The following is a 25,058-nucleotide window of genomic DNA, read 5'->3' on the forward strand; positions in this document are numbered from 1 at the left end:
GCGTGCAGCCGGCGTTCTGCTTCCTTCCGGTCGCCCCAGACTCTCATAGGGTTTGTTGTGCGCCATCTCCTGGGCTCCTCGGCCGCGGGCCTTAACGACCGGAATTCGTGGAGACGCGGGTTCGGTTGAGCCCTCGGCCATCCATGGCTCCTCTCACGCCGCAGCTGCTCCTGCAACGTGGGCGACCCAAGACCAACAGGCTGGGGAAGATTAAGAGTTTGAAGTAAGAGCAGGCGGGGTTGAAACGGATTCGGGGCGTGGGGTCACTCCCCGCGCGGGCGGTTTGGTGGGCGGAATGCAGGGATCAGCCCCCCCCCCCCCAATCAGGGATATCTCGCTCCTAACGGAGATGCGGGCGATTGGCAGCCAAAGCCCCGTGTCAGGTAAACCTGGAGCGAGCGCCTTGAGGAGAGTAGAAAGACTGTTGAGATATTGAGGGATCCTGGATAGCATGGAACGGGCCACCAGGAACGAGTAAAAGCAATCCAGAAGGAACTTAGGTCTTAGGTTCTAAAGTCGTTATGTGATCTGATATTCAAAGGCCAGGAGCACAAAAAAAGGAAGAAAGAAAAAGAAAAGAAAGAAAAAAAAAGAAAAACAAAGTCCTGGTGCAAGACTAATGTCATGCGTTGGAAGCTAGCCTAGACTACGGAATGAGACCCTGTCTCAAAAAGAAAAACTTTCTTTCTTACTTTCTTTCTTTTGATTTTCGACACAGGGTTTGTCTGTGTAAAAGCCCTGGTTGTCCTGAAACTGGCTTTGGAGACCAGGCTGACCTCGAACTCACAGGGGTCTGCCTGCCTCTGCCTCTCAAGTGCTGAGATTAAAGGCTTGTGCCACCATGCCCAGCAACAAAGTATTCTTTAAGGGAAGGAAGATGGGCTACAGTAATGATCCTGCAGGTAAAGGTGCCTGTCACCAAGCCTGAGTTCAGCCCCTTGGACCCCGACAACGGAGAGAACCAGCTCCCTAAAAACTTGACCTCGTTACTCACACTTTGGACTGTACCCACACACACACACAAACACACACACCACAGATCCACAGACCCTCTGTAATGAGTAGAAATGTAATTTAGAAAGTCAGGCGCCTAGAACTGCTGGCACAGGCCAGTTGGTACATTGCTTACGAGACATGCACAAAGGCTTCCACAGGGCTCCATCCCTGGCAACACCTGAACGGGGTGGCACATGCCTGTCATCCCGGCACTTGGAGAGAGAGGCAGGAGAGTAAGTTCAAGGCTTTTCTGGACCACACAAATGAGTCGTGGAGGATCGGATCTCTTGCATTTCGAGGCCAGCCTAGTCTACATAGTTCAGGCTAGCCAAGTCTAAAAAAATAAGTAAGCCCATGCTTGCATACGACCTTTCTTGGTGAGAATCCCTCTGGGACAGATGAGGTGATTAGCGGGAGGGTCTAGCCCGCCCCCTGAGCGCTCTTGATCTCTGCCCTCACCCCAGTCTGTCAGGATTGGAGCTGCTCTCAGAGCACTTGGATCCTAATCTCCTGGGACGCCTGAAGCGGCTGAAGGAACTTGACCTCTCTAACAACTTGCTGGAGACGCTGCCTGCTAACCTGGGCCTGTCCCATCTGCGCATCCTTCGCTGTACCAACAACCAGCTAGGGGATGTCACTACCTTGCACCAGTTCCCGGAACTTGAGGAGCTCAGTCTGGAAGGCAACCCCTTCCTGACGGTGAGGAGGAGGGTTCTACCAGTGGAATGCTCAGGACCAGGACTCTGTGGGGCAGACTCAGGCTTCGCTCTTTTTTTGTCCGGTTTCGTTTTGTTTTGAGACAGGGTCTCATGTAGCATAGGCTGGTGAGATTACGGATATGCATTACTCCTGGCTTTCTGTTATCTCTCCTTCTGTTAGGTCAGTGACAACCTCAAAGTCTCCTTTCTCCTTCCCAAGCTACGTAAAGTCAATGGCAAGGACACAGCTTCCACCTGCTCACAGGTGGAAAGCCTAGATCAGGAGCTGACCAGAAGGGTAAGGATGATGGGGGGGTGGGGTAAGGATGATGGGGGGGGGGGGGAAGGGGGGGGGGGGGGGGGTAAGGAGGATAGGGGTAGGGTAAGGATGATGGGTGGGGGTGGGGTCCTTGGTCATATCAGTTGGTTGTTGATGGGGACAGAAGTGGATTTTTGGAGGTGTGTAACAGAGATCCTTGCCTAGACAGCCTCAAGTCTGAAGTGTTGAATCTGTTTTGGTTTTCTTCCTATGTTTGGAGACCCTGTCTCCATTGTATACAGCAAGCACAGCAGGACACTAGGGAGGCTAGACTCTGTAGTGAGATGTTTTTTGACACAGGGTCTTGCTTGTATAGCCCAGATAGCCTAGGACTCTTCTGCCTCAGCCTCCCAAGTATTGAGATCACCACCATGCCCATGGTTGTTGAACCAGACTGGTTTCAAGTCATGTGACTTCAGTTTATGCTAGTAGCAAAATAAGAGGTTGTGCTTGCAGAAATTTCTAGAAGGTGGTATAGTCAATACACTGTGGTCAGGAGGAGGTGCTTTGTAAGCCAGAAGACCCAGGCTGGGCGGGCCTTGTTCTGGTCCTTATGCAGGTCACAGCTCACTGGCAGGAGTTCCAAGCCACTGTGAGCCCTGAAGAGAAAGCTGACAAAGTGCGGGCTGACTTCTTGAGGGCTGCAGTCAGGGATGTGCGTTACGGCCCCGAGTCTATCATGGAGTTCACGCAGTGGCGGGTATGTCATGGGGAGGGGAGCATTGTGCCGGGGGGTTGGTTTTCCTGGCTCTCAGTTGTCCTGGAGAAGTCCCTGGTTGTGAAGATTGGGGCACTGTGGGGAGTTGGCCGGGTCTGAGAGAGTAGCCCTTGTGCCTGAGGAGGCCATTTCCTACCTCAAGAGGCACAAGCTCCCTGTGACCAGGTATTTGGGGAGGGGTTAGGGCACCCAAGACTGTGTTCAGCCTGCTAAGGGCCTGGCCTTACCCAGGTGCGGATGATTGCTGAAGAGCTGGTGGCCTCAGGTGGGACTCAGGTGCAAGATGCTAAGGTACCAGTGGGGCGTCCCCAGACTGCAGGGGCCTCCATGCTCAGGGTGAGTGTTTCCATCCACGTGGCTGTGAGTACCCTGGGTCTTTCTGCACTAGAATTACATAAACTCGGGTGATACTCAAGTATGACAGTCACCCTTCCCTTGCCGTGACAAAATACCTGAAGTTTACAAAGTTACAAGGAGGAAAGGTTGTTTTGGGTTTACAATTTCAGTCCTTAGTTCCTTGGTTCTAGTCCGTACCTGTTGTGGCTCTTATGGGGATGGGCTGGGGATCTTGTGGCAGCCAAGAACCAAAGAGAGAAAGGGGAACCAGTGTCCCAATGTCCCATTCAAAGGGATGCCTAAGTCCCTTCGCCTCCCCTGTACTCCAGAGTAGCCCCACAGGCTGGTGACCCAGCCCTTTAGCCTTTAGGCCCTTGGAGAACATTTTAAGTGCCCAGCCCTAACACGGAGCAAGGGCCCTCTTAAGAGGGTGTATAGTTCAGTGTGCAGTCAGGGGAGGGACCTTGGAGCGTGGTCAAATGGCTAAAGCCCCCTTCCTTCCACAGGCCAGAAAGGTGGCTTCAAAACGGCCAGGTAATGACCCAGTCAACCTCCCTCCCAGCAAGCAAGTGTGTGTCTTGCCACCAGCCCAGACTGAGGACAGTCCTGTGGACGCCAGTGGAGGCCAGGTAAGCTCTCCAGGTGCCAGAGGGAGCATGCCAGGAGGAGCAGGCCAAGGGGCAGCTGTGACCACCCGTGTCCCCACAGGCTGCCCTACACCTGGAGCCCCTGCACTTCCTACAGTGTCATAGCAGAAACAACAGCCCCAAGGACCTGGAGACCCAGCTGTGGGCCTGTGCCTTTGAGCCAGCCCGGGAGGAGGGTGCGTGCTGGGCCAGTGGGCGTGGGCGGTTTGGGTCACAGGGTGGTGCTCAGACGAGAGAGGGACGGATACCTGGGGAATGAGATTGATCTCAAGATAGAAAGAAAGGGCCGGAGAGATGGCTCCCTGGCTAAGAGTGCTTGCTGCTCTTGTAGAGGACGGGAGTTTGGTTGCTAGCGTCTACCATTGGCAGTTCAGAGCTGCCAGTAACGCCAGCTCTGGGGATCTGATGCTCTCGTCCAGCCTCTGTGGGCGCCGGCGGTCACATGGGCATACCCCGACATGACAGAGGTACATAACCACGTAACCACTGTTTTTGTTTTTGTTTTTTTTAAGGTGAAAAGGAGGCCATGGATGTAGTGTAGTGGCAGATGCCTTGTCGTGTGTGAGGCCGTGGATTCTGTTACCTGTGCCACACAAAAAAATTAAAATAAGTAATAATAATTGAGAGGCAGGTAGTGCAGGAAGGAAGACAGTAGGGAGGAGCTTTATAAAAAAAGGTGTTTATGTGGCTCGTCCCATAAAACAGGAGACTCCCGGGCCACATCCCAGACCGTGGCCACGTGTGGCGGAGAGGCTGTTTGCGTGATAGACTGCCAGACAGGCCTCGTACTCCATAAATACAAGGTACCAGGCGAGGTGAGTGCCAGGGTCCCCTTCCTGAAGACTGCTGGGTTCTGGGATGAGCCCTGGGGCTGGAGGTCCACGTGAAGCCGTCTGTTTCCTGTGCCTTTAATTATTTTGGTGGAGATGGAACCCAGAGTCTCCGGTCCCCCAGCTCCTCACTCGGGGATTCTAGGCAGGCGCTGTGGTAGCTCTCAGCCCCCACAGCCTTCCTGGGGGCTTTTGTTTGTTTCATGCCTCCCTGCCCCAGACCAGCCCTCCAGGCAGGTTGCCTCCTGTTCCCTGCTCATGGCTGTCTCCTTCCTCTACTCTCTTCAGGAGTTCTTCTCAGTGGCCTGGACAGCCCTCACGGTGGTCACCCAGGCGGGCCACAAGAAGCGCTGGCACATGCTGGCAGCCGCAGGCCTTCGGGGCATGGTCCGGCTACTCCATGTGCGTGCAGGCTTCTGCTGCAGTGTCATCCGGGCCCATAAGAAGGCCATTGCCACCCTCTGCTTCAGCCCCACCCGTGAGACTCACCTCTTCAGTAAGACCCTCGCCTCTGGGCTTTCTCAGCATTGTAGCCTTTTCTGCCCCGGTGGCCTAGGGTCTCTTCTGAGGTGGTAGGGTTCAGGGTGTGGGGCCCAGAGAGCGTTACTCAGAAGTGAGGGAGCCTCTTGGCCAATCAGAATCTCCATCCAGTTTTATTTCTAGCATGCTATGTGGCCTTGAAGTTTCCTAGCAACTTGGGCTCCTTTGTGTCTGCCTGGGACCAGGGGATTTAACCCGGCCCCTTGGGTATGGTGAGCCCAACAGAGGAGACAGATGTGCTGTAAAGACAGCTATGAAGCTGTGTATACTAGGTTCAGGCAGGACTGTGGGGATTGTGGGCCCAGGAGTTCTTATCGTAGCCACAGTCTGCCCTTTCTGCCTCTGATAAGCTGGTTGAGTGACCCACAGTCACAGTCTGCAAGAGGAGATGGCATTTTCTCAGGGCTTCCTCTTTCCTCCACCCGCTCCCCAGCTGCCTCCTACGACAAACGGATCGTCCTCTGGGACATCGGGGTGCCCGACCACGATTACAGGTTCCAGGCTAGGTGAGGCTGCGGACTGGCCTGGAGAGGACTGTCAGGACTGCTGGGGGCAAGCCTGGCCCATGACTCACGGTTTTCCTTACATGTTGGCAGCCAGCTCCTCACGCTCACCTGTGGTTCTGTCCCCTTGCGTCTCTGTCCTGTGGCCACCTGCCCAGATGACTTCCTGCTGGCTGGCTGTGAGGGGGGCTGCTGCTGCTGGGATGTGCGGCTAGACCAGCCCCAGAAGCAAAGGTAGGTGAGGATGCTGGGGCTGCCTGCAGAGCTGGGCCCCAAAGCTGGGTGTGCTGGGTGGACCCTGGGCACACCACAGAGCTGCCCAACGAGCTGCCCCAGAAGCTGCGTTCATGAGCTGGTCTCTTCACCACCCTGTAGTCAATCACTGGAGCCCTAGTGCTGTCCCTCAGTGTGTGACCCTCCTGCCCTGGCATGATGTCCGAGTCTGTGAGGAAAGGGCAAGTGTTGTATACCCCAGGGTCAGTGAGAGTGGTAGAGACAGGATGTACCCAGAGGAGAAGCTTTGGTGATGAACTTGAGTGGCTCATCTGTTCCTGTGGAAAGCCCTGAGACAGCTCAGTGTGGCGGTCCTGCCCACGTGGTGAGGGCTAAGGGGCTTGACATTAAATATGAGGGCCGAGCCGTGCACAGAGCTCCCAGCGCTGCATAAACCAGGTGCAGTGGCGCATGCCTGTTACCTCAGCTCCTGAGAGGCTCAGAAGTTCAGGGGCATCCTCAGCTCATGAGAATGGAGGCCGGCCTGGGCTACGTGACATCATGGCTGAAAACCAAGTGAGGCCCCAGGGGAAGGGCGAGTCCTGAGGATGCAGCCTGGTAACGAGTTCTCAGAGAACTGCTCTGCAGAGAGGACAGTGGAGTGGTGGCCGAGACCGGGGAAAGCTAAGGGACCACCTTGGCTCAACAAGTAGAAGTGTCCCTGAGGAGAGAGGCTCTGGGGCAGTGGGCGCTGAGGTTTGTGGGCTGTGGTATCAGCAGAATTCAGTTTGTGCTGCCTGTTACAGAGGGGAATTTGAATATTAACTGTCCCTGCTGAGAGCCAGCGGTCAGAGAAGCTCATGGGGAGTGCCTCCCCACACCTGAGCAAGCCCCAGTTACCATATTTCATCTTTTGTGTGTATGCAGTGTATGGGGGCATTTGTGCCTCAATTTGCCCATGGGATTGGGTCTCTCCTTCTATCTTTCCGAGGGTTCTAGCTCAGCTCACAAGCATTGTGCAGCAGGGCTAACCTGAGACATCTCACCGACCTCTTTTTAACAAGTGTTTGGTTTTCCAAGACAGGGAAGATAAGGATGCTCTGTGTAGACCAGGCTGACCTAGAACTCATTCTGTTGATCAGGCTGGCCATGAACTCAGAGATCTACCTGCCTCTGCCTCCCAGTGCTTGGATTAAAGGCCTACTCAGCACTCACTTAGCAAATTGTATTCAATATGGCTATGTTAGGAAGAGCAAAACCATCCAGGGATACCCCCTGTCCCCCACCCCCAGTCTGTCCTCATTAGCATTCTTTCTTTGAGACCAGTCTCAAACAGCAGTGTGAGGTGCAAGTTCCTTTCTGCAAAATGAAGTTTATTACACTTACTTATATAACCTGACTTATTTATGGAAAAGGGCACACATGCCCTAGCATGCATGCAGAGCTCAGAGGACAACATGTAGTAGTTGGTTCTCTCCTTCCAGTTATGGATCCCAGGGATTGAACTCTGGTCGTTGAGCTTGGCAGCAAGCACCATTACCTTCTGAGCCATCTCGCCATTCCCTAGTGTGCTCTTACCACATACTCCACCTAGCCTGTCTCAGTAGGATTCTCAGCATAAGAAACAGCCCCAAAAGGGCACAGGATGCTGACAGGAATAATTGCTTCCAGAGGGACAGTAAAAGTAGGGCAGGTGTGGCCATCCAGCTGCTTGGTGGGCATAGGTTTCCCTGCTCATCCATCATCCCTGGGGTTGGGTTGGGTTGGGTTGGGTTTGGTTGGGTTGGGTTTGGTTTGGTTTGGTTTGGTTGTTGTTTTGTCTGCCTCCCCTCTCCAGATTCTGTGTACTCTCCATGCCTCGTGGTCTCACCCCTCTCTGATGCTGCCCTAGCCCAAATTGGTCCACTGTACAGATGCCAGGATGGCTCTGTAGTGTCAGGCCCATGTCTTCCCAGATGGGACTACCACCAACTTGTTGAGACAAGGTCTCACGGTGCAGCCCTGGCTGGCCTGAACTTCTCTATGTAGATTTTTTGTTTGGTTGGTTTGTTGGTTGGTTTGGTTTGGTGTTTTTGTTGTTGTTGTTGTTGTTTTTGTTTTTTTTTTGTTTTTTTGGGACAGGGTTTCTCTGTGTAGCCCTGGCTCTCCTGGAACTCACTCTGTAGACCAGGCTGGCCTCAAACTCAGAAATCCACCTACCTCTGCCTCCCAAGTGCTGGGATTAAAGGCGTGTGCCACCGCTACCTGGCTTTTTTTTTTTTTTTTTAATGTATGTATGAGTATTCTGTGTTATATGTGTGTATATGATGCATGCCAGAAGAGGGCACTAGATCCATTTCAATGGTTGTGAACCACCATGTGGTTGCTGGGAATTTAACCTCTGGAAGAGCATTCAGTGCTTTTAACTACTGAGCCATCTCTCTAGCTCCATGTAGACAGGTTTTTATCTTGTTATTTTGACCTGAGTGTATGTATGTATTTTTTTGGTGGGGGAGGGTACATGTGGAGGTTAGAGGGCTCCACCATCATGTGGGTTTGTTATGCCCAGTTCTCAGGAACCCCAGACACTCCAGAAATTGCAAATCCAGTGTAAAAACAAAGAGAGCCTTTATTTTAGACCCCCTAGAGTCAGACCTGGATCGCAAGCCTTCCCCACTGCACAGGTTAGGGATGTCATGCCCACGTCCAGGGCGGAGTATATATATATACGCACATATGCACACTCAGGGATCCTCCAACTTTGGGGTTACATGACTCAGGAGGTGACAAGGGAAAGCCATCCTTCAAACCTGATAACTTTGTTCAGACTGCAGGGTGGAACCTTGCAGCTGGAAGGGGACCTTCCTGACCTGGGAAGTAACTTTATGGTGCTATTCAGGAGCTAGTGTATTTTTACAAACTGGTCACAGCTGTCTGGGAATACTTAATTGCCCTTTTGTTGTGGACCAAGTGGGCCTCTTATCATTTCAAGTATGTTTGGTCCTTGTTCCTTTCAAGGGCAGGAGCCACCTGCACAGAGAAATGGTGGTTGTTTATCAAGGGGAGTGTTAGCCTTGGTATGTTCCCAAATCTGGCATCTGCCGCCCCCACTCCCCACCCCCAGGGTCATTAGGAGGAAGGGAGTGCCACCCCGAAAAGGGGAATTGCAATATTCCGGTGCCAGGCTGGGTCTGCTCTGTTGTGGGAAAGTGCAGAGGCAGGTTTCATGCATCTTTTTGGGTTCTGGAGATCAAATTCCAGGCACCAAGCTTGCATAGCAACCTCAACAGCTGTAAGTGTAGCTCAGAAGGGAAAGAAAGTTCTGCCCTAGCTGCTAGGAAAGTTTCCTCAGTGCAAGTGTAACCACTGGCCTCTGGCTGGAGATGGCTTCCTCAGCAAACTGTAGCCATTGTGCTCGGCAGGTTTCCCCAGCAAACTCTGTTCATGGGAAAGTGTTACAGCTCTGCTGGGAAAGCTGTCCTTGCAGTCCTGAACCAAGGGATTTATCACAAAGTCACACCACACAACAAACGTCACACAAGAGATGTAATGAGAGGAAAAAACGCAAAAGGGTGGCTGCCTCTGCTCTGGCCAGAAACAGCAGAGAACTGGGCAGAACACAGGGTGTATCTGTGGTTTCTTGGGGGAGCGGGAGGGTGGGATCACATGCGGAGCTTTCCAGGGTAGCCTGGGATTGGAGGGATTCTGTAGCCTGATCATTATGACCTTTGGGGCTAGGGCAATCTGGGAGCAGGGCCTGGCCACTGGACCTCCTCAGGTAGGAGGTCTGGCCTCTTTACTGACTTGAAGGCTTTCCAGGTTTACAGAGTATACAGAAGGCATCCACGGCAGGGAAAGGCCTGCCAACATTCCCCCCCCCTCTTTTTTTTACTTACTGTTAACAGTCAGGGATGGGAGTGGGGGTTTATTAGACTACATCCTGCTGGTTAGGGGCATGGCGGTCCTTGGGAAACGTTTGATCTTCACATCAGGGTTAGCCCTGTGTGCAGGTCTCTGGCTCAGCTTGAGGCCAGTAATCCTGTTGCTATAACTAATGAAAAGTCTGGTTAGAAATCTTTTGTATCTGTTGTTGAAGAAATCTGGACAAGTTTATGAGGCAGGGTGCGATTAGTAGGGTTAAGTAAAGGAGGGGAACAAGGGGTTAGGAAGGATAGTATCCAATTCCACACTGGACTGTCAGTGAGCCATTGGCCAGAGGCATCAAGCTGTTGCTTATGTTTTTGGATATCCTCTAGAGTTTGACTCATTGACACAGTAACAAGATTCCTTCCTGAGGAAGAGTCAAAGACCACCTCTCTCTTGTTAGTAAATCTAGTCTTCACTGACTTTGTAACATAGTAGCCAGTTGACATAGTAACAAGATTCCTTCCTGAGGAAGAGACAAAGATGCCTCTCTCTGTTGTTAGTAAATCTAATCTCCACTGACTTTGTAACACGGTAACCAGTGAGTCGGTTTGACCCTGGAGGCTAAGGATGGTCTGAGTCACCAACTGGAGATCCTGGATGAACTGAGAGGAAAATCTGTGGTAAATGGCTGGGACAGTCAGCCCTGCAGCTCCAGTGGAATTATGCCCTGGAGTGCAAGAAAGGAGGGGGTGACTTGGACCACTTGGTTATCATGCCGCAAGGCTACAAACCCAGTGACAGATTAGCAAGGGTTTTTGAGCAGGTACCACCAGTCTGTATGAAGTTTTTGGGAGAGTTTGATAACATTTTTGAAAGAGCGATTGGTTCATTTGACCTTGCCTGAAGACTAGGGATGGTGGGGGATATGGAAACACCACAGGATGTTAAAGGCTTTAGCTAAGTTTGAGAGGTAAATTTAGGGTCATATCTGATTGAAGGGAGGTTGGAACTCTGCAGTGGGGCCTGATTTCCCTGAAAGGGAGATCAGAAACTGTGATCTTTTATTAGTGGAGAAGCCTCTCCCCAACCTGAGATGGTCTTCTAGGACCAAAAGGTATCTGAAGCATCTACCCAAGCAGGGACCCCCCCCACCCCATCCCACCCCACCCCCAGCTTGATGTGTGGGAAAGGGAAACTCTGAAGACCAGAGGTGGGATTATGAGTTTGGCAGATTTTACAGGAAGCAGTTATAGTTTTTAGAAAGGACAGATCCTCGGGGTAGACGGTAAATAAGTTTTGATAAAGTGAGGTGAAAGGTCTGGTCCAGATAGGATGGATGTGTTGAGTATCTGGGGATGATGGAGGAGATGTGGGTGTAGAATGAGAGCGCCTCTGGCGTACAAGAATCTGGGCCTCTGAGAGCCTTGGCTCTAGCCCCTCCCCAGCTCAGTTACATCCCTTAGAGATATCAGGATTGTTTGCTTGGTGTGATCGGTGTGGACAGTTCCTATGGCCGTGGGAAGATGGGAGGCCTCTAGCAGGCCATAATCTGGTCAGAATTGGTTTTGGCCCCTCCTTTAGCTGTTAGCAGTCTGTGCCCCTTCCAGTTAGCTGCATGTGACAAGAGAGTGTGAAGAGCATCCTTGAATCTGTAGAGAGGCTTAGGGATTGCCCCTTTGCTAGTTGGAAGGTGTGAGTAAGAACATTGACTCAGCTGTTGGCCTGTGGTTCAGCCACTATGGTGTTGGAAACAGTAACGTGTCTTGCTTTTCGTACTTCCTTGCCATCTGTGTACCATGTATAGGTGGCCTGAGGTGGCATTCCCTCGTGTGCTTTGTGTATAGGATAAGGCAGTCATTCTCTGAGAGTCTCACTGCCGGAATAAGATGGAGGGTATTCTGAGATTGGCCAGGAGAGAAGATGTGATGTGGTAAGAGATAGGTATGGCTGAAAGCTAAGTGTTGTGTCTGTCCTCTGCCAAGGCTACCTGAAGAGAGAGAACTCAGGAGCGGGTAGTGTCAGGAGAGCCTTCTCTGCCAGGAGGTGGACAGGTGGTGAGGAGAGAAGACAGTGACAGGTGACCCAGAGGTTAACTTCCTTGATTCACATATAACCTTGTAGACAAGGTGCCCATCCTTGGATAGCATGGTCTAATTTTTTTGGTAAGTATGCCATGAGAGCAAAGGAAAAGCCCAAGTTTTTCACAGGACCCTGAGGGCATAACCCTCCTTTTCAGTCACAGAGAGAGAAAGGTGCAAGTTAAGTTCAGAAAGATGTAAGGCTGGACCCTGGAGGAGGACCATAGAAGCTCATGAAATGGCTTGGTAGTGGGTACACAAAGGGCTCCCGAAAGGGTCCGAGGGCTGCCTTATGTAGGCAGGGGCAGTCGAGAAGAGAGAGAGGAGTGCAAGAGTATAACCAGCCGTCCCTAAGGTCCCTAAAAAGGGTAGAATCTATTTAACTTGAGGAGTGAACAGCTGGAGCTTAGAGAGTGAGACCCTTTATCTCCAGCTGGGCAGAAGTTGAAGTGTCTACCTGAATAATTTGCAGGGATGGACTACAAAGGAAAAGATCGTCTACATACTGCATAAGCTTGGGTTTAGAAAGTGACAGAGAATAGGTCAGAAGCCAGAGCCTGGCTGAATAGATATGGGCTGTCCCGGAAACCCCAGGGTAGGATGATCTGAGAGAATTGGGGAGAAATGGTGAGTGTCTGGGTCAGTCCAAGTAAAGACAAAGATATTTTGTGACTAAGGGTCCAGAGGAATAGAAGACAAGGCACCCTTGTGGTCTAGGACAGAGAAGTAGGGGGGTCTCTGGGGGGTAGTGGAGAGACTACAGAGACGGGGCACTTTGAAGTGGAGGGAAGTACTGCTGAACTGATAAGTCAGATCCTGAACCAAGCAATAACTTCTGTTGGGTTTGTGCATGTGAGTAAGGGGCATTAAAGGGAAGAAGAGGGACGCAGAAGATTGTTTCCGGATAGGTCAGGGATAAGAGGCCTATGTCCGCTGCAGCTTTAGAGAGGAAATGGGTATTAGGTTATATATTTGGTGGGTTTGTAGTGAATAAGAGGGGGTGATGGTTGGCTGTAGAGCTTTGGGTGCCCCATCCCTAGGGATCTCCCTGAGAGGCAGGTAAGGGAAAAGGTGTGTCAGTGTGGGGTTTGCCGAGGAGGACGAGGGGAGCGGCTGGCAAACCCAAGGTCAGGCAGATGTGGGGAGCAAAAGAAATGGAGGCTCCCATTTTGGCTAGGAGGTCCCTTCCCAGGAAGGGGATGGGACTGGTTGGTACCACTAGGAAGGGATGGGTAAGGATAGGTGTAAATATGCAGCTAACTAAGCAGTGGGGTTTGCTGGGCCTGGCAAGGCTGACCCCCTACTCTGACAATAGAAGAACAAGAAGGAGAGGTGGGTCTTCAGAACTTGATCAGAACCCTGGTGTCCAGAAGGAAGGAAATTGATCGCTCTCTCTGACCACCTAAGGCACTGTCAGAGATGGGATGGTCAGCCGAGGGGAGGGAGCTCAGGGCCCCTCAGTCATCCATAGCCAGACCAAGGAGGTCAGCCATAGGGTGGTCTGGGCTTGATGTCCCCATGCCATGAGCGACATTTGAAGCAGGAGCATGGAGGTTTTCGGGCTCTGGGGGCCAGGGAGCCCGGGCTTTTGCTTTGGCCAGCTGAGAGGTCTGAGCCATCATCATGTATCGTTTTCAGACCTTTTCATCTCTGCAAAAAATAAAACCGTTTTTCCCTTTCCCACCCCTGCTCCTGGAAGGACAACTCTGAGACTAAGTATGTATAAGTGCTTAGCACAGGCTTTGGGTCATTCCCTGACCTGCTTGTAACTTCATTAACCCATTAAGTCACTGTCTTCCCCATGGCTAGTTTCCTCTCCACAGCTTCATGTGTCCAGGGTGAGTCTCCTCCATTCTCTCCTGAGCTCAGCAGCGGCTGGTTTATGGCCGTCTCCTTAGCGGCCCCTGCGAATCTCCCTTCTATTCTCTCCTGAGTTCCTCTGTGTGGCTGGTTTACAGCTGCCTCCTCAGTGTTCCTGGGCAAACTTCCCATGCTTCTATTCCCCAGAATCCTCTCTCTACTGGCAGTCTCCCCACTCCCTCCACCCCCGCCTCTTTCCTGCCTCAGTCCATTGGCCATAGGCTTTTTTATTGCCAGGTGTCGCTTATAAGAGATTCTTCTCCATCTCTCTCCCATAGTACACCTTGAAGGCCACCAATAAGACTTTTGCCTGTGGAGTCGGGAGGCCCTTTCTGTAGATACTTAAGTTTGACCCAGCATCATGGGAACTCTGGGAGAAGTTGCAGCTCATAAGTTGTTTTCCAGCTGGGGGCTTGGGCTCCAGATTGGTATATTGTAGGAGGGGCCAGCTGTGGCCTTAAGACTGGCTGGAGGAACCCCCACTTCTAAGAGTACCACACAGTGGTTACCACACAGTGGTTACTGGACACTCAGTGGTTACTTCCTCAGATGCACGGGAATGTTTTCACTGACCGAAGGGGAAACTTAACTAGTTGCCACAGGTGTCTGGGATGGATGCTGCGCTAGGTGAGTCTTGCTGATGGACTGGAGATGACGGATAGGGTCCCAGTGCGGCTCAGACCACAAGGGGGAGCACACGCACCAGGAGAACCCATCAAGTCACCAAATGTAGTGGTGCAGCTCTAAGGGAAAGGCTTCTCCCACACAAGTTCTGCTCTAGTTGCCGGGAATCTTCCCCAGTGCAGGTGTAACAGCTGTGCTCCAGTTCAGGATGGTTTTCCCAGTCAGTGTGACAGCTCTACTCCAAGAGGCATCGTGGCCATCAGGGGCCAAGGAATACCACAGAGTCAGACCCACCACAAACCTCACACAAGACAACAGCTGGGAGGGAAACCCAAGGAGGGTGGCTGCCTCTGCTCAGGCCAGCAGCAGCAGAGAACTGGGCAGAGCACTGGGTTGATACAGGGTTGGGGGATGGGATGTTGTTGGAGTGGTTGGAGACTGGTAGAACTTTTTTTTTTTTCTTGTACAGTGGGGCCTGGCCACTTTCCTGCCTTGAGGGGCTGGAAGGGCCCTTGTAGCACTTAGAAAACAGCTGTTGGGGAAGGGGGGCACTTTTGTGTCTTGAGGGATTACAAAGGGACTGCACAGCAGGGAAAGCTTGTGTTGCTATGAATAACCAACACCAGTGAGCCCTCCCTTCACGCAGCTTCTGTCCTTGATCTTGGGAAGAGGGGCACTGCACTGAAAGCACTCTCTGGCCTACAGCCCTGGATGTCCAGCCCCTGGTGACCCCGTGCTCCCACCCCTGTGACTCCCCTTTAAAACAAAGCTAAAGTTCTCTGTGCCAAAAACCCAAGCAGGACCACGCTATTGTCTTCCACAGGGTGTGTGAGGTGGACTTTGTCTTCTCTGAGGACTCCAAGGTGTCGGGACAAAGAGTGGATGGGCTGGCATTTGTGAATGAAGATGTGGTGGGTGAGTGAGCCCAGCTGGACACCCTAGGTGGGCTGGGGCCTAGTCTAAGGGTGCTGAGACACCTGTTGGGGAGCAGGGAGGTTGTACTGACAGCTGGCTTGGGCACACAGTCAACCTGAGTTCATATCTCCTCTCCCTTCAGCCTCCAAAGGGAGTGGCCAGGGCACCATCTACCTGTGGAGCTGGAGCCAGACGTGGGCAGGCCGGGGCGGCCAGTCTGTGTTGCCTGTCGTCATCCTGGCCCGGCTGCAGTGGTCACCCACCAGCCTGGCCTACTTCTCACTCAGCACCTGTCCTGGTGAGCCTGCCCACTTCATTACACTCCCTTTCCGTCCCTGCCCCTCCCCCACCCCATCTTAGACTCCCACTTGTCCTGGCAGAAAAAAACCTCGTGCTGTGTGGGGACGAGGAGGGCAGTGTGTGGATCTATGATGTTGAACACCTACTGAAGCAGCCACTTCCACCGGCGACAACTCTGCAGCCCCCAACACAGGTACTGTTGTGACGTTGGCACCATGCAGGTCCTGGTGTCCCTTAGGGCTGCTGTTGGGTAGGCAGGAGCCTAGTGCCTTTTTTCCCTCCTCAGATCCTGAAGTGGCCTCAGCCAACGGCATTGGGCCAACCAGTGACCAAGACCATGGTAAACACAGCCGTGGCCAACGCAGCCTGTACCTACCTCACTGCTCTGACGGACTCCAACATCGTGTCCATCTGGAGGAGATGCTAGACGCCTGCACAAGGCAGTGTCAGGACATGGCTTGTTAGCTTGGGGCTAGCGGGAGAGGGTTTGTACCAGGGAGTATTTGTTATTAAATTCTCTATTGTGGAGTGGAGGCCAGTGGGAAGGAAATGAGTGTGCTCACACAGGCTCCGCTGGGGTTCCCACTCGGTTAACCAGCAGGCCCAGCAGCCCCAGGTTCTGCCCAACCTGTGGTTTGAGTCTGGGTGACAGGCCACCGGCAGCCATCAAGTCTGACAGTCCACCTTCTGCCCTACTTTATTAGGAAAATAACAGTCTATGTACAGAATGGGACAGTGTCCTGTACCCAGCTAGAGAGCTGAAAGTGGCTGTTGCCATCGCAGTGGGCTGAGAAGAGCCCTGAGGATGTATGTGCCAGCCTTACAGCCACTAAGCAACGCTGCTTTCAGCTGCTACTCAATTCCTTCTTGCTTGTCCTTGATGGCCACCTGAGGAAGACAAAGGCAGTGACTACACTGTAATGACCCCAGCATATTGGGATTGTGGGGCGAGCGGGCGCCAAGACTGCTGCAGTTCTCCCAAATGCAGCGAGCACTCCAGAGAACATGGCAAGGGGCAGACCAGTCTCCAGGTACCTCAGCAGGCTTCACCTGCCCTGTGGCATCTGCTTGCTGAGGGCTGGGGATGGAGCCAACTGGGACATGCCCATTGGGTGAAACCTCAAAAGTGGCTTACCTTACACTGAGGGCCCCTGAGCAAGAGCTGTTGTCATCCCTACCCTGGGAAGAACGGCTAGGCTACTCGACAAGAGCCCAGAGTCTCTGGGACCTTATGACCCAGAGCAGCCAGGCAAAGGGAGAGCTTCCCTCCCACCCCCCACCCCCATGTACCCAAGGCCTTGACTGTGCTAGGTAAATATTGCACCACTAAGCTATACCCCAGCCCCTCATTGGGGATTCTAAGTGTGCTGGGGTAGCTCTAACTCACAGCCACAGCAGCAGTGGTGCCCCCACCCCAACCCCTGGCCCCCAGCGCTCCTCACCCGGAATCGCTCCTCCAGGAGGGAGAGCTCGCTGATGAGGTCTGTGATGGCGTTGGTGAAAGCCTCCTGGGGACTGTAGTCTGGGGTGGTCTGCACACGGATGATGATCTTGTGCTCCAAGGGGTGTGGGACTTTGTAGCCAGCAAACAGCACCTGTGGGTCCTTCAACAGCTGGCTGAGAAACAGAGTTCACAGGGAGGCAGGTCAAACCTGGCAGGCTTGCTAACCAATGTGGCCCCCCACCTGCAGTTGTGAATAAGTGGGTGTGGTGCAGGTCTTCATCCTGGCTCCTCAGAGACCTTATAAGTTCAAGGCCAGCCTAGGCAGCTAACTGGGCCTGTTACAGCAACAGCTGAGGAGGTAGCTCAGTGGTGGAGTGCTTGCCCAACATTCACGAGGCCTGGGGTTCTCTCCCAGAACTAGAATAGGGACAAATCAAGTTAAAGGGACCAAGACCATATGGGAACCTTGTATCTACAAGGGTGAAGGAGCCTGGCTGGGAGCCAGTTTGTTTGGCACCTTTCAGAAGGGTGAGAGAGACCCCATGACAGTGGCTGCAGGCTGCTCCTAAGCTGAGACATACAAGGCCCTGTCCCCAGGCAGAGCAAGCAGGTACAACTGGCCCTGCCAAGCATATCTGAAGAGTTGTGGAATTGGGGCTGGAGATAGCTCAGCAGGTAAGAGGACTGGCTGCTCTTCCAGGACCCACATAGTGGGTGGCTCACACCTAACTCCAGTCCCAGGGGATCCAGCACCCCTTAAGGCATCTTAGGACACCGTACAGTGCTCAGCCACTGTGTGCAGAAGTTGCACAGTGATGGAGAACCTATTGCTCTTGCAGAGAATCTGAGCGAGTGGCTCACAGCTGCATGTAACTGGCTCTGGGCTCCGACACCCTCTTTTGGCTGGTCAGACACTCATACAATATAAACTTGGTTCTTTTAAGCTGCAGATTGAGCTACAGAAATGGCTTAGCAGTTAAGAGGTTCCTAGCACCCATGTAGCAGCTAACAACCATCTGACCCTCCAGCTCTGGAGGATCTAGTACCTTCTGACCTTCAGACATACAAAGGCTAAACATTCATTAAAAAGTTCTTTCTGGGTTGGGTATTTAGCTCAGTGGTAGTGTGCTTGCCTAGCAAGCGCAAGGCCCTGGGTTCAGTTCTCAGCTCTAAATAAATAAATAAATAAATAAATAAATAAATAAGTTCTTTCTGTATGTGGAGGGGTTGTTTTAATTTACTGCTCTTGCAGAGGACCCAAGTTCAATCTCCAACACCCATGTCCCTTCCTGTTCCAGGGAATTAAGTACCTTAGAGGGCACTGGCAATCACACTCAAGGAAAAAACACAAAATAAGTTTTAAAAAGTTGGAGGCTAGCCAGGCAATGGTGGCACACACCTTTAATCCCAGCACTTGGGACAGAGGCAGGCAGATGTGACTTTGAGTCCAACCTGATCTACACAGAGAAATCCTGCCTCAGTAAAAAGTTGGAGGCTAAAGAACTGCAGGTATCACAAATTACCATCCATGCAGAGCCTCTACCGGCCTTTTTATTTTTTTAGACATGGTTTCTCTTGGCTGTGTTGGAGCTCACTGTATAAATCAGGCTGGCGTTGAACTTTTAAGTGCTCCCCCTGCCTCTGCCTCTCTCCCCCAAAGTGCTGGAATTACCACAATACTAGCACCTGCCTCTTAATGTCCATTAAAATGAAATCCTGCTTTGCCAGAGCTCCCTGACTTGATCTGAACCAAAAGACCAAGAGGCAATTGCTGGGGCTCCCTGAACAGTCTCACATTAGATACACAGGACAGCCGACACGCAGCTGAGAGCCCAGCACTTGAAGGCAGAGGTGAGGACAATCAGGAGCCATAATCTGGTCATCCTCGGTTACACAGTGAGTCTGAGGCCAGCCCACGCTGCACGAGACCCTGGGTCTGAAAACCTGTGAACAGAACAGGCTTCTGTGAACAGAACAGTCAGACCAGGTTGGAAAAAGTATCTGGAGCAGAGAGGAGAGAACAGAATACACTGTCACAGGACACGTGCTCAGCCTACAGAGCCCTGCGGATACTGGCAGGGGACCCCTGGCTGGGGGAGACTTACGATTTAATGATGTTCCCCAGAGTGTGGTCTTCTTTGTTGATGGTGAACAAGCAGGCGTTAGGCACCTTGGTGTCCTTGTTAATGGTGATTCTAGAAAAAGACAGAGGTAATAGCTCAAGCCCACATACAATCTTGTGATACTAGCCTCAGCCAGCCAGGGGCCTGAGGGTCACAGTGTCCCCATTTGTGGTCACACATTCTTGAAACTGCAGCTGGGCTGTTCCCACTATCTCAGAAACTAAGTACATAGCCCTTTCCCACTGATGAACAGTTCCTTTAAACTAGCTCTTCACTAAATTCTTAGAAGACAAGAACCAACTAGTTGTAGTGGCGCTCACTTTTGATCCCAGCATCTAGGAGGCAGAGGCAGGTGGATCTCTTGAGTCTGAGGCCAGCCTGGGCCTCACAGAGAAACCCTAACTTAGGGGGATGAGGGGGAGACCAGGAGACACTTAACCCCTAATCCCCTAACAATCAAGACAGGCCCAGGTCCATCATTCTGCAAGCCCCACTACCCCAGGGAACTGAACTCTGGGTTTTGAGCGTGCTAAGCAGAGCCCTTGACCGCTGAGCTACAGTGGAAGCCTTTTTCAGTCTGCTCACCCATAAAGGACTCTGAGAGCTCTGGCATGGTTCAGTGGCCAACCATTTACCTCCCATGCATACTTATGTAAGTATATACTTACACTCTGGGTCTCGACTCCACCACTCCCACCGTTCAAACAATAAACAAAGGCAGGCCTGCTTGGTAGTTCAGACCAGTAATGCCAGCAACTTGGGAGGCTGAGGCAGGAGGATAGAGAAAAACCTCATCTTGGTCTTTCTCTTTGCTTAAGGTAGAGTCTCATTTGCCACTGGATACACCACGCTAGCTGAGCCTCCTGTCTCCACTTCCTGTGTCCCTGGAGGAGCACTGGAAGCAGAACTCAACACAGTTTTTATACAACTTCTAGGGATGTACACACAAGTCCTCAGCGACTGTTTTACCCACTGAGCCATCTCCCAACCTATCAAAAACTGTAAAGGGGGTTGGGGGGGAGCTGGAGTGTAGCTTAGCATAGAGCACTAACCTAGCATGGGCCAGACCCTAGGTTCAATCAATCCCCAGCATGACAAAAAAATAAACAAAGCAAACAAAAGACCACCTCGACCCTGTGACGGCCTATTTATAAACCAGGAAGCATCTGCTTAGCAGGCTTTGTCTTTGTTGGGTTTTTTTGTTGTTGTTGTTGTTGTTTTGTTTTTTTGTTTTTTGTAACAGCATTTCTCTATGTAGTTCTAACTATCCTGGAACTCTGATCTGTAGACCAGGCTGGCCTTGATCCTCTTGCCTCTGCCTCCCAAGTGCTGGGATTAAAGGTGGATTAAAATCCACCGCCCAGCTAAGGATTATTCCTTTTTTTTTTCTAAAGCAGAACTTTTCAAACTCAGTACACAAACATTTCTTACTTTGTCCACACCTGTATGAGAAAAGAGGACAACCTATAAATTGTCAGTTCTCTCCTTCTTACCACAGTAGTCCCAGGGATTGAACTCACATCATCAGACTTGCCTGTGGGTGCCTGTACCTGAGCCATCTTGCCAGCCCAGAACATGGACATTTTGGACCCAATCCTCCTTTTCTGAGAGGCTGTCTAACCAGGGTCGTTTACAGCATCTCTTGCTTCTACCCACCGGCTGCCAATAGCAGCCTCCTTGGGACAACCAGAACTGTTTCCAGACATGGCCAAATGCTCTTGCCCAAGGGATGACAGGGCTCTCAGTTGAGAATATGCCCCCAAGGAAGGCTGAAGTAGCTATTGAATGTCAAGAACAAAACCCCCGAATAGAAGTCGCTCAGGAATGACAGGTGTCAGTTACAGGTCCGCAGTGCACACTGTACACTACACAGACAAACTCCTTGAGGAGAATCTCCTTGAGGAACCTCATTATTTATTGACTGATTAATACAGGGATGAAATGAACCCCGGGCATGCTAGGTAAGCAATCTACCACTGGGGTATACCTCTGAGAGGCCAAATCTACCCTACCCCATCTTGGGACCCCCTCCTTCTTAAAGAAAAGTAAGCCTGAGAACTTGGCCTGCAGCAGAACCCAAGCTGCACCCAAGCTGCACCCAAGTGCCAGGAAGGACTCCACGACTTGTCCTTGGCCCATACCCCACAGTTACTCCTTAGCAACCGTTAATCAAGGATTAGTCTGATTGTTTCACATGTACTTTCAGACCGCTTGTGATTGTTCTTGGTCTTCCTTTAAAGCACCCACCTGTCAGCTTACAATAGACATTCAGTTAAGAGACTTGTCAGGCTTGATACCCTTTCACTCCCATTCGCTAGAAAACGGGTTTGAGGCTGCTCTGCCTTCCCTTATTGTCCTGCTGTATCAGGGTTGGGCTGGAGGCGATCCCAAGCTTGTAATAAAGAGACCTTAATGCTATTACATCGGATACAGCTCCTTGGTGGTCTTTTGGGGTCTACGAACGCTTTCTGACACAACACCTCCAAACTTTTTCCCCCGAGATAGGGACTAAGCTGGCTTCCAAGAAGGGGAACACACAAGAGAGAAGGGTTCTTAGCAAACTAAAAGGGTGTATCTTGGCTACCATTAAGACAAACATGAAGACAGAACAAGCTGGCTCAAGCCTTTAATCCCAGGTAGACGCTGGTGGATCTCTGAGTTTGAGGCTGGCCTGGTCTACAAAGCTAGTTAGTTCCCAGGTAGCCAGACCGAATACACAGAGAAACCCTATCTGGAAAAAACAAAAACAAAAAGGCAATTAGATGCTTAATCTCTAGGCCTGTACCCATTCGAGTACACTGTACTTTTCCCGACTCTCTTCGAACACCCAACTTGGGAGTGTCTTACTTTCTTAGCGCCTCTCTCTCTCTGAACCCTCCTGCTTAAGCCCATACTAAAATATCTTTAATAAAAACCACCAATCCTGCTTCACTAAACCGGAGAGTCCTGAAATTCTTTTTAGCGTGGAGCCACGCACCCGGGTTTAGCCTAAGTCGGGATCCCTGAAAAGCTAGGGGAAACCCTCAGGCTGCTGAGGAGGGTAAGGAGCTGTGTCTCTGTCCCTTCGCAGCTGCTATCATGGACCAAGTGTCTGGAGCCAAGTGTCACTCAATGTCCCGAGCCTCCGTTTTCCCACTGCAAAATGCATGCACTCGCCAATGCTTCGCACCCCTGCCTCAAGTTTGGGCAGACAAGCACTGAGCAGAACAGAATGCTCTAAAGCAAAGCCCGCCTCGGTTTCCCCAGGCAGGAGCAGCGCGGCGCTCCACCCGAGCTGACGGCCACAACCGTCCCCGCCTCAGCCGGCCTCCACTTACTTCTTCTCGCCTTCGAAGAGCAAGAACGACTCGAAAGCCGGAGGGGCGTTCATCCTAGCGCCGCGCTCTCGCTCCCAGACACTAACCCGCAGCCGCCTTCCACCCACAGAGCCCCGAAGCACGACCACTTCCGGGTCACTCAGCCGCCGCCAATCAGAGTAAGCCCCTGGCCCGCGCCCCCTAGCCGGCCGGATGACTTTGCGCAGGCGCAGGCAAGGCCTAGGGAGACCGCGAGCTGTGCGCATGCGTCAGTCTAGGAGCCGTGCCTGCGGCTTCCATGGTGAGAGTTTTGGCGCCTGCCCCAGCGCCGGGAGAGCCTCTTGTAATTGGCTCCGTGGGACGGATTGAATGGGACTAGGAGTCCAAGTGGGCTGCTGCTGCAGGACCCCAGGGTGGGCCGGCACTGGCGTCCTTATGAGGCCTTCTAGATGAGGACTCAGGGAGCAGGAAGGTGTGTAAAGGTTGGGGAGGAGCTTGGGGTACCAGTGCAACCTCTCTTGGGCACACAGGTAACTGAAAACACAATGAACGCTTTGCACCTCGCCATTTTTCAGCGGTCTCTGTAGCAATCTTTTTTTTTTTTAATTTTTCCTATTTTTAAAGATTTTTATTTGCATGTCTGTGTGGGCACATATTTGTAGGTGCTTTTGGAGACCAGAAGAGGGTTAGGTCCCCTGGAGCTGGAGTTACAGGTGGTTGTGAGCCCCCCGCCCCCCACAAGTGGGTGCTGGGAACTGAACTCCAGTCCCCTGCAGGAGCAGTAAGGCTCTTAACTGCCAAGCCGTTTCTCCAGCTTCCATAATGGTTCATCTTGAAATTTAGAATCATCGTGTAAACAAACCTGTAGGAGGGGCCAGCAAGACAGCCCAGTGGGCAAGGGGGAGTGTGACCAAGCCTGATTACCTAAATTCAGGCCCCAGGACTCACGAGGTGGAAGTTGAGAACAGACTCGCTCTGGCTTCACTTCACGGTATGCACTTGACTATGTATGCACTCACAATATATAATAAAAGTAATAAACTTTTGGTTATGCCTTTGGGATTCTAGACAGGTTTGACTGAGGAAGACTTACAGGGCTGAGGATGTGTGTGGCATCATCCGAGACGACAGCTTCCCGGCTGCCTGGGAGTCCTGTTGCTATGACATCTGTCCGCATTGGGATGAATTGTACCCTTCCTTAAGATGCTTCTGTCCGTTTGTTGTTGTTGTCTTGGAGCCACAGGCATGAGCCACCCTACCCACTGGTATCTGAGTGCTAAAAGATCACTGTGTAGCCTGGATGATAGAAGGGTCACAGGAATCAAGTGAAGACGCTGATGTCAGGTCCCAGAAGGCTCTGGGGTCCTTCACACGCTGGGTCACATTCCCCTTTGCCTCTGCACATGGGCATATTATTCCTAGAGTGTCGAGCTAGCTAAGCCAGCTCAGTCACCCTCAAGGATGACGGTACAAAGATAATGCAGGCACCTTGCTCAACTCTTAAGTCTCCAACTGGAAAGAGGAAGGGGGGAGGGTCTGCCACAGCCTAAGATTGCAGCCACTTAAAAGACAGCAGGAGATCCTGGAGGACAGATCACCCTATGAGGTCATCAGGAGTACTAGTTATCACATGGGACCAAAGTTAACTCTGCAAGTAATAAGATTTCTTCGGATCACCCTGCGAACCTAGGCCAAGACAAGGAGAAGGCAGACCAGTCCCATGTGACTATGATACCCTCAGTCCCTCCCAGTGCTTCCATCATCTCAACCGAAAGCTTACCCAGTGCCCACAAGATAGACTTGGGAGCGTTACCAGAATTCCTCCCCTGAGCGGATGTCACATCTACCCCCTGTCCTAAGGTCCCAATGATAAACCAAAGAACACTTCCACCAAAGCTCCCCCTGGGGAGTCAGTGAGGTTCCCAAACTTACAGGGAGGGATTATGGATAGAAGTATAGAGGACCCAAAAGAAGTCTAGCGTGGGTAATGGCTTCCCCATAGCCACATAGATGGGCCCCCTCCTGTCAGCCTTCCACATCCCATATACTCAGTCTCCCCGAGACCCCCAAAGGGCAAGCGCAGTTAGAGCAGAACTGCACACAAATGACCTTTATCCGTTCTGTGAGGGAAGACCCACAGTCACCGAGATGGAGGAGGGCTCTCGCAGGCAGGCACAATTGATGACAGTGGTGCTGCTTTAGTTAGAGGAGTTCTATAACGGAAAGTCACCAGACCCCGTTATCTGTCCCTTCTCCTGACGCACCACACTGAGCAACCTTCCTCTACTGGGCCCCAGCACCCATCATAACTGGCAGCGCGGGGCCGAGGCCTGGCCTAGCTGCATGACTCTCAAATCAGGGCTTCTGTACTAAAACTCTGGGAACCAAAATATACTCCCTCGGTGGGATGGATCAGTACTTCCCGGACCCTAGTTTAGTAGTAAAGGTTCCACCTGGAGTCTGGCCGCCACCACTGTGTTCCGCTTGAGCTATAGGATGAGAAAATGTCACTTGGAGGGAGTTCCGGTCAAGAGGCTAAGGTCTCAGTAGGGCGAGGAATGGCAGTTAGGACGATGGCTTCCTTGTCTCCTGTGTCACCCTAGCAGCCTGGGAGAGGCAGGCTGCTGGGAACATTGTGGAGCAGACCTAATCAAGAGTTAATTACTCCAGCAATGCTGGGGGTGTGGCTCAGCACTAGGCCCTCCCTGACAGGAATCCTCTCTTCAGGGGCTGGGGGCGTGGCTCAGTGGTAGAGCCCCTGCCTAGAATCCC

General features: G+C 52.0%; 2 protein-coding genes across 2 annotated transcripts; one reads left to right on the forward strand and one right to left on the reverse strand.

Moving 5' to 3' along the window:
- Nucleotides 1–41: 41 nt before the first annotated feature.
- On the forward strand, nucleotides 42–18,069 carry Lrwd1 (leucine rich repeats and WD repeat domain containing 1). Its single transcript, XM_028766022.1, has 15 exons — nucleotides 42–223; nucleotides 1,461–1,695; nucleotides 1,876–1,992; nucleotides 2,573–2,713; nucleotides 2,963–3,067; nucleotides 3,574–3,696; nucleotides 3,776–3,890; nucleotides 4,420–4,529; nucleotides 4,833–5,040; nucleotides 5,518–5,590; nucleotides 5,681–5,821; nucleotides 15,032–15,123; nucleotides 15,266–15,421; nucleotides 15,504–15,616; nucleotides 15,710–18,069. The coding sequence occupies exons 1-15, from the start codon at nucleotides 144–146 to the stop codon at nucleotides 15,848–15,850; spliced, it is 1,950 nt and encodes a 649-aa protein (XP_028621855.1). The 5' UTR covers nucleotides 42–143; the 3' UTR covers nucleotides 15,851–18,069.
- Polr2j (RNA polymerase II subunit J) lies at nucleotides 16,097–22,435 on the reverse strand. Its single transcript, XM_028766023.1, has 4 exons — nucleotides 22,308–22,435; nucleotides 18,973–19,062; nucleotides 16,866–17,040; nucleotides 16,097–16,311 (listed from the first exon to the last, which is right to left on the reverse strand). The coding sequence occupies exons 1-4, from the start codon at nucleotides 22,358–22,360 to the stop codon at nucleotides 16,276–16,278; spliced, it is 354 nt and encodes a 117-aa protein (XP_028621856.1). The 5' UTR covers nucleotides 22,361–22,435; the 3' UTR covers nucleotides 16,097–16,275.
- Nucleotides 22,436–25,058: the final 2,623 nt, after the last annotated feature.

The sequence above is a fragment of the Grammomys surdaster genome, unplaced genomic scaffold, assembly GCF_004785775.1.
Source record: "Grammomys surdaster isolate TR1022 unplaced genomic scaffold, NIH_TR_1.0 166, whole genome shotgun sequence".
Classification (NCBI taxonomy): Eukaryota; Metazoa; Chordata; class Mammalia; order Rodentia; family Muridae; genus Grammomys; species Grammomys surdaster.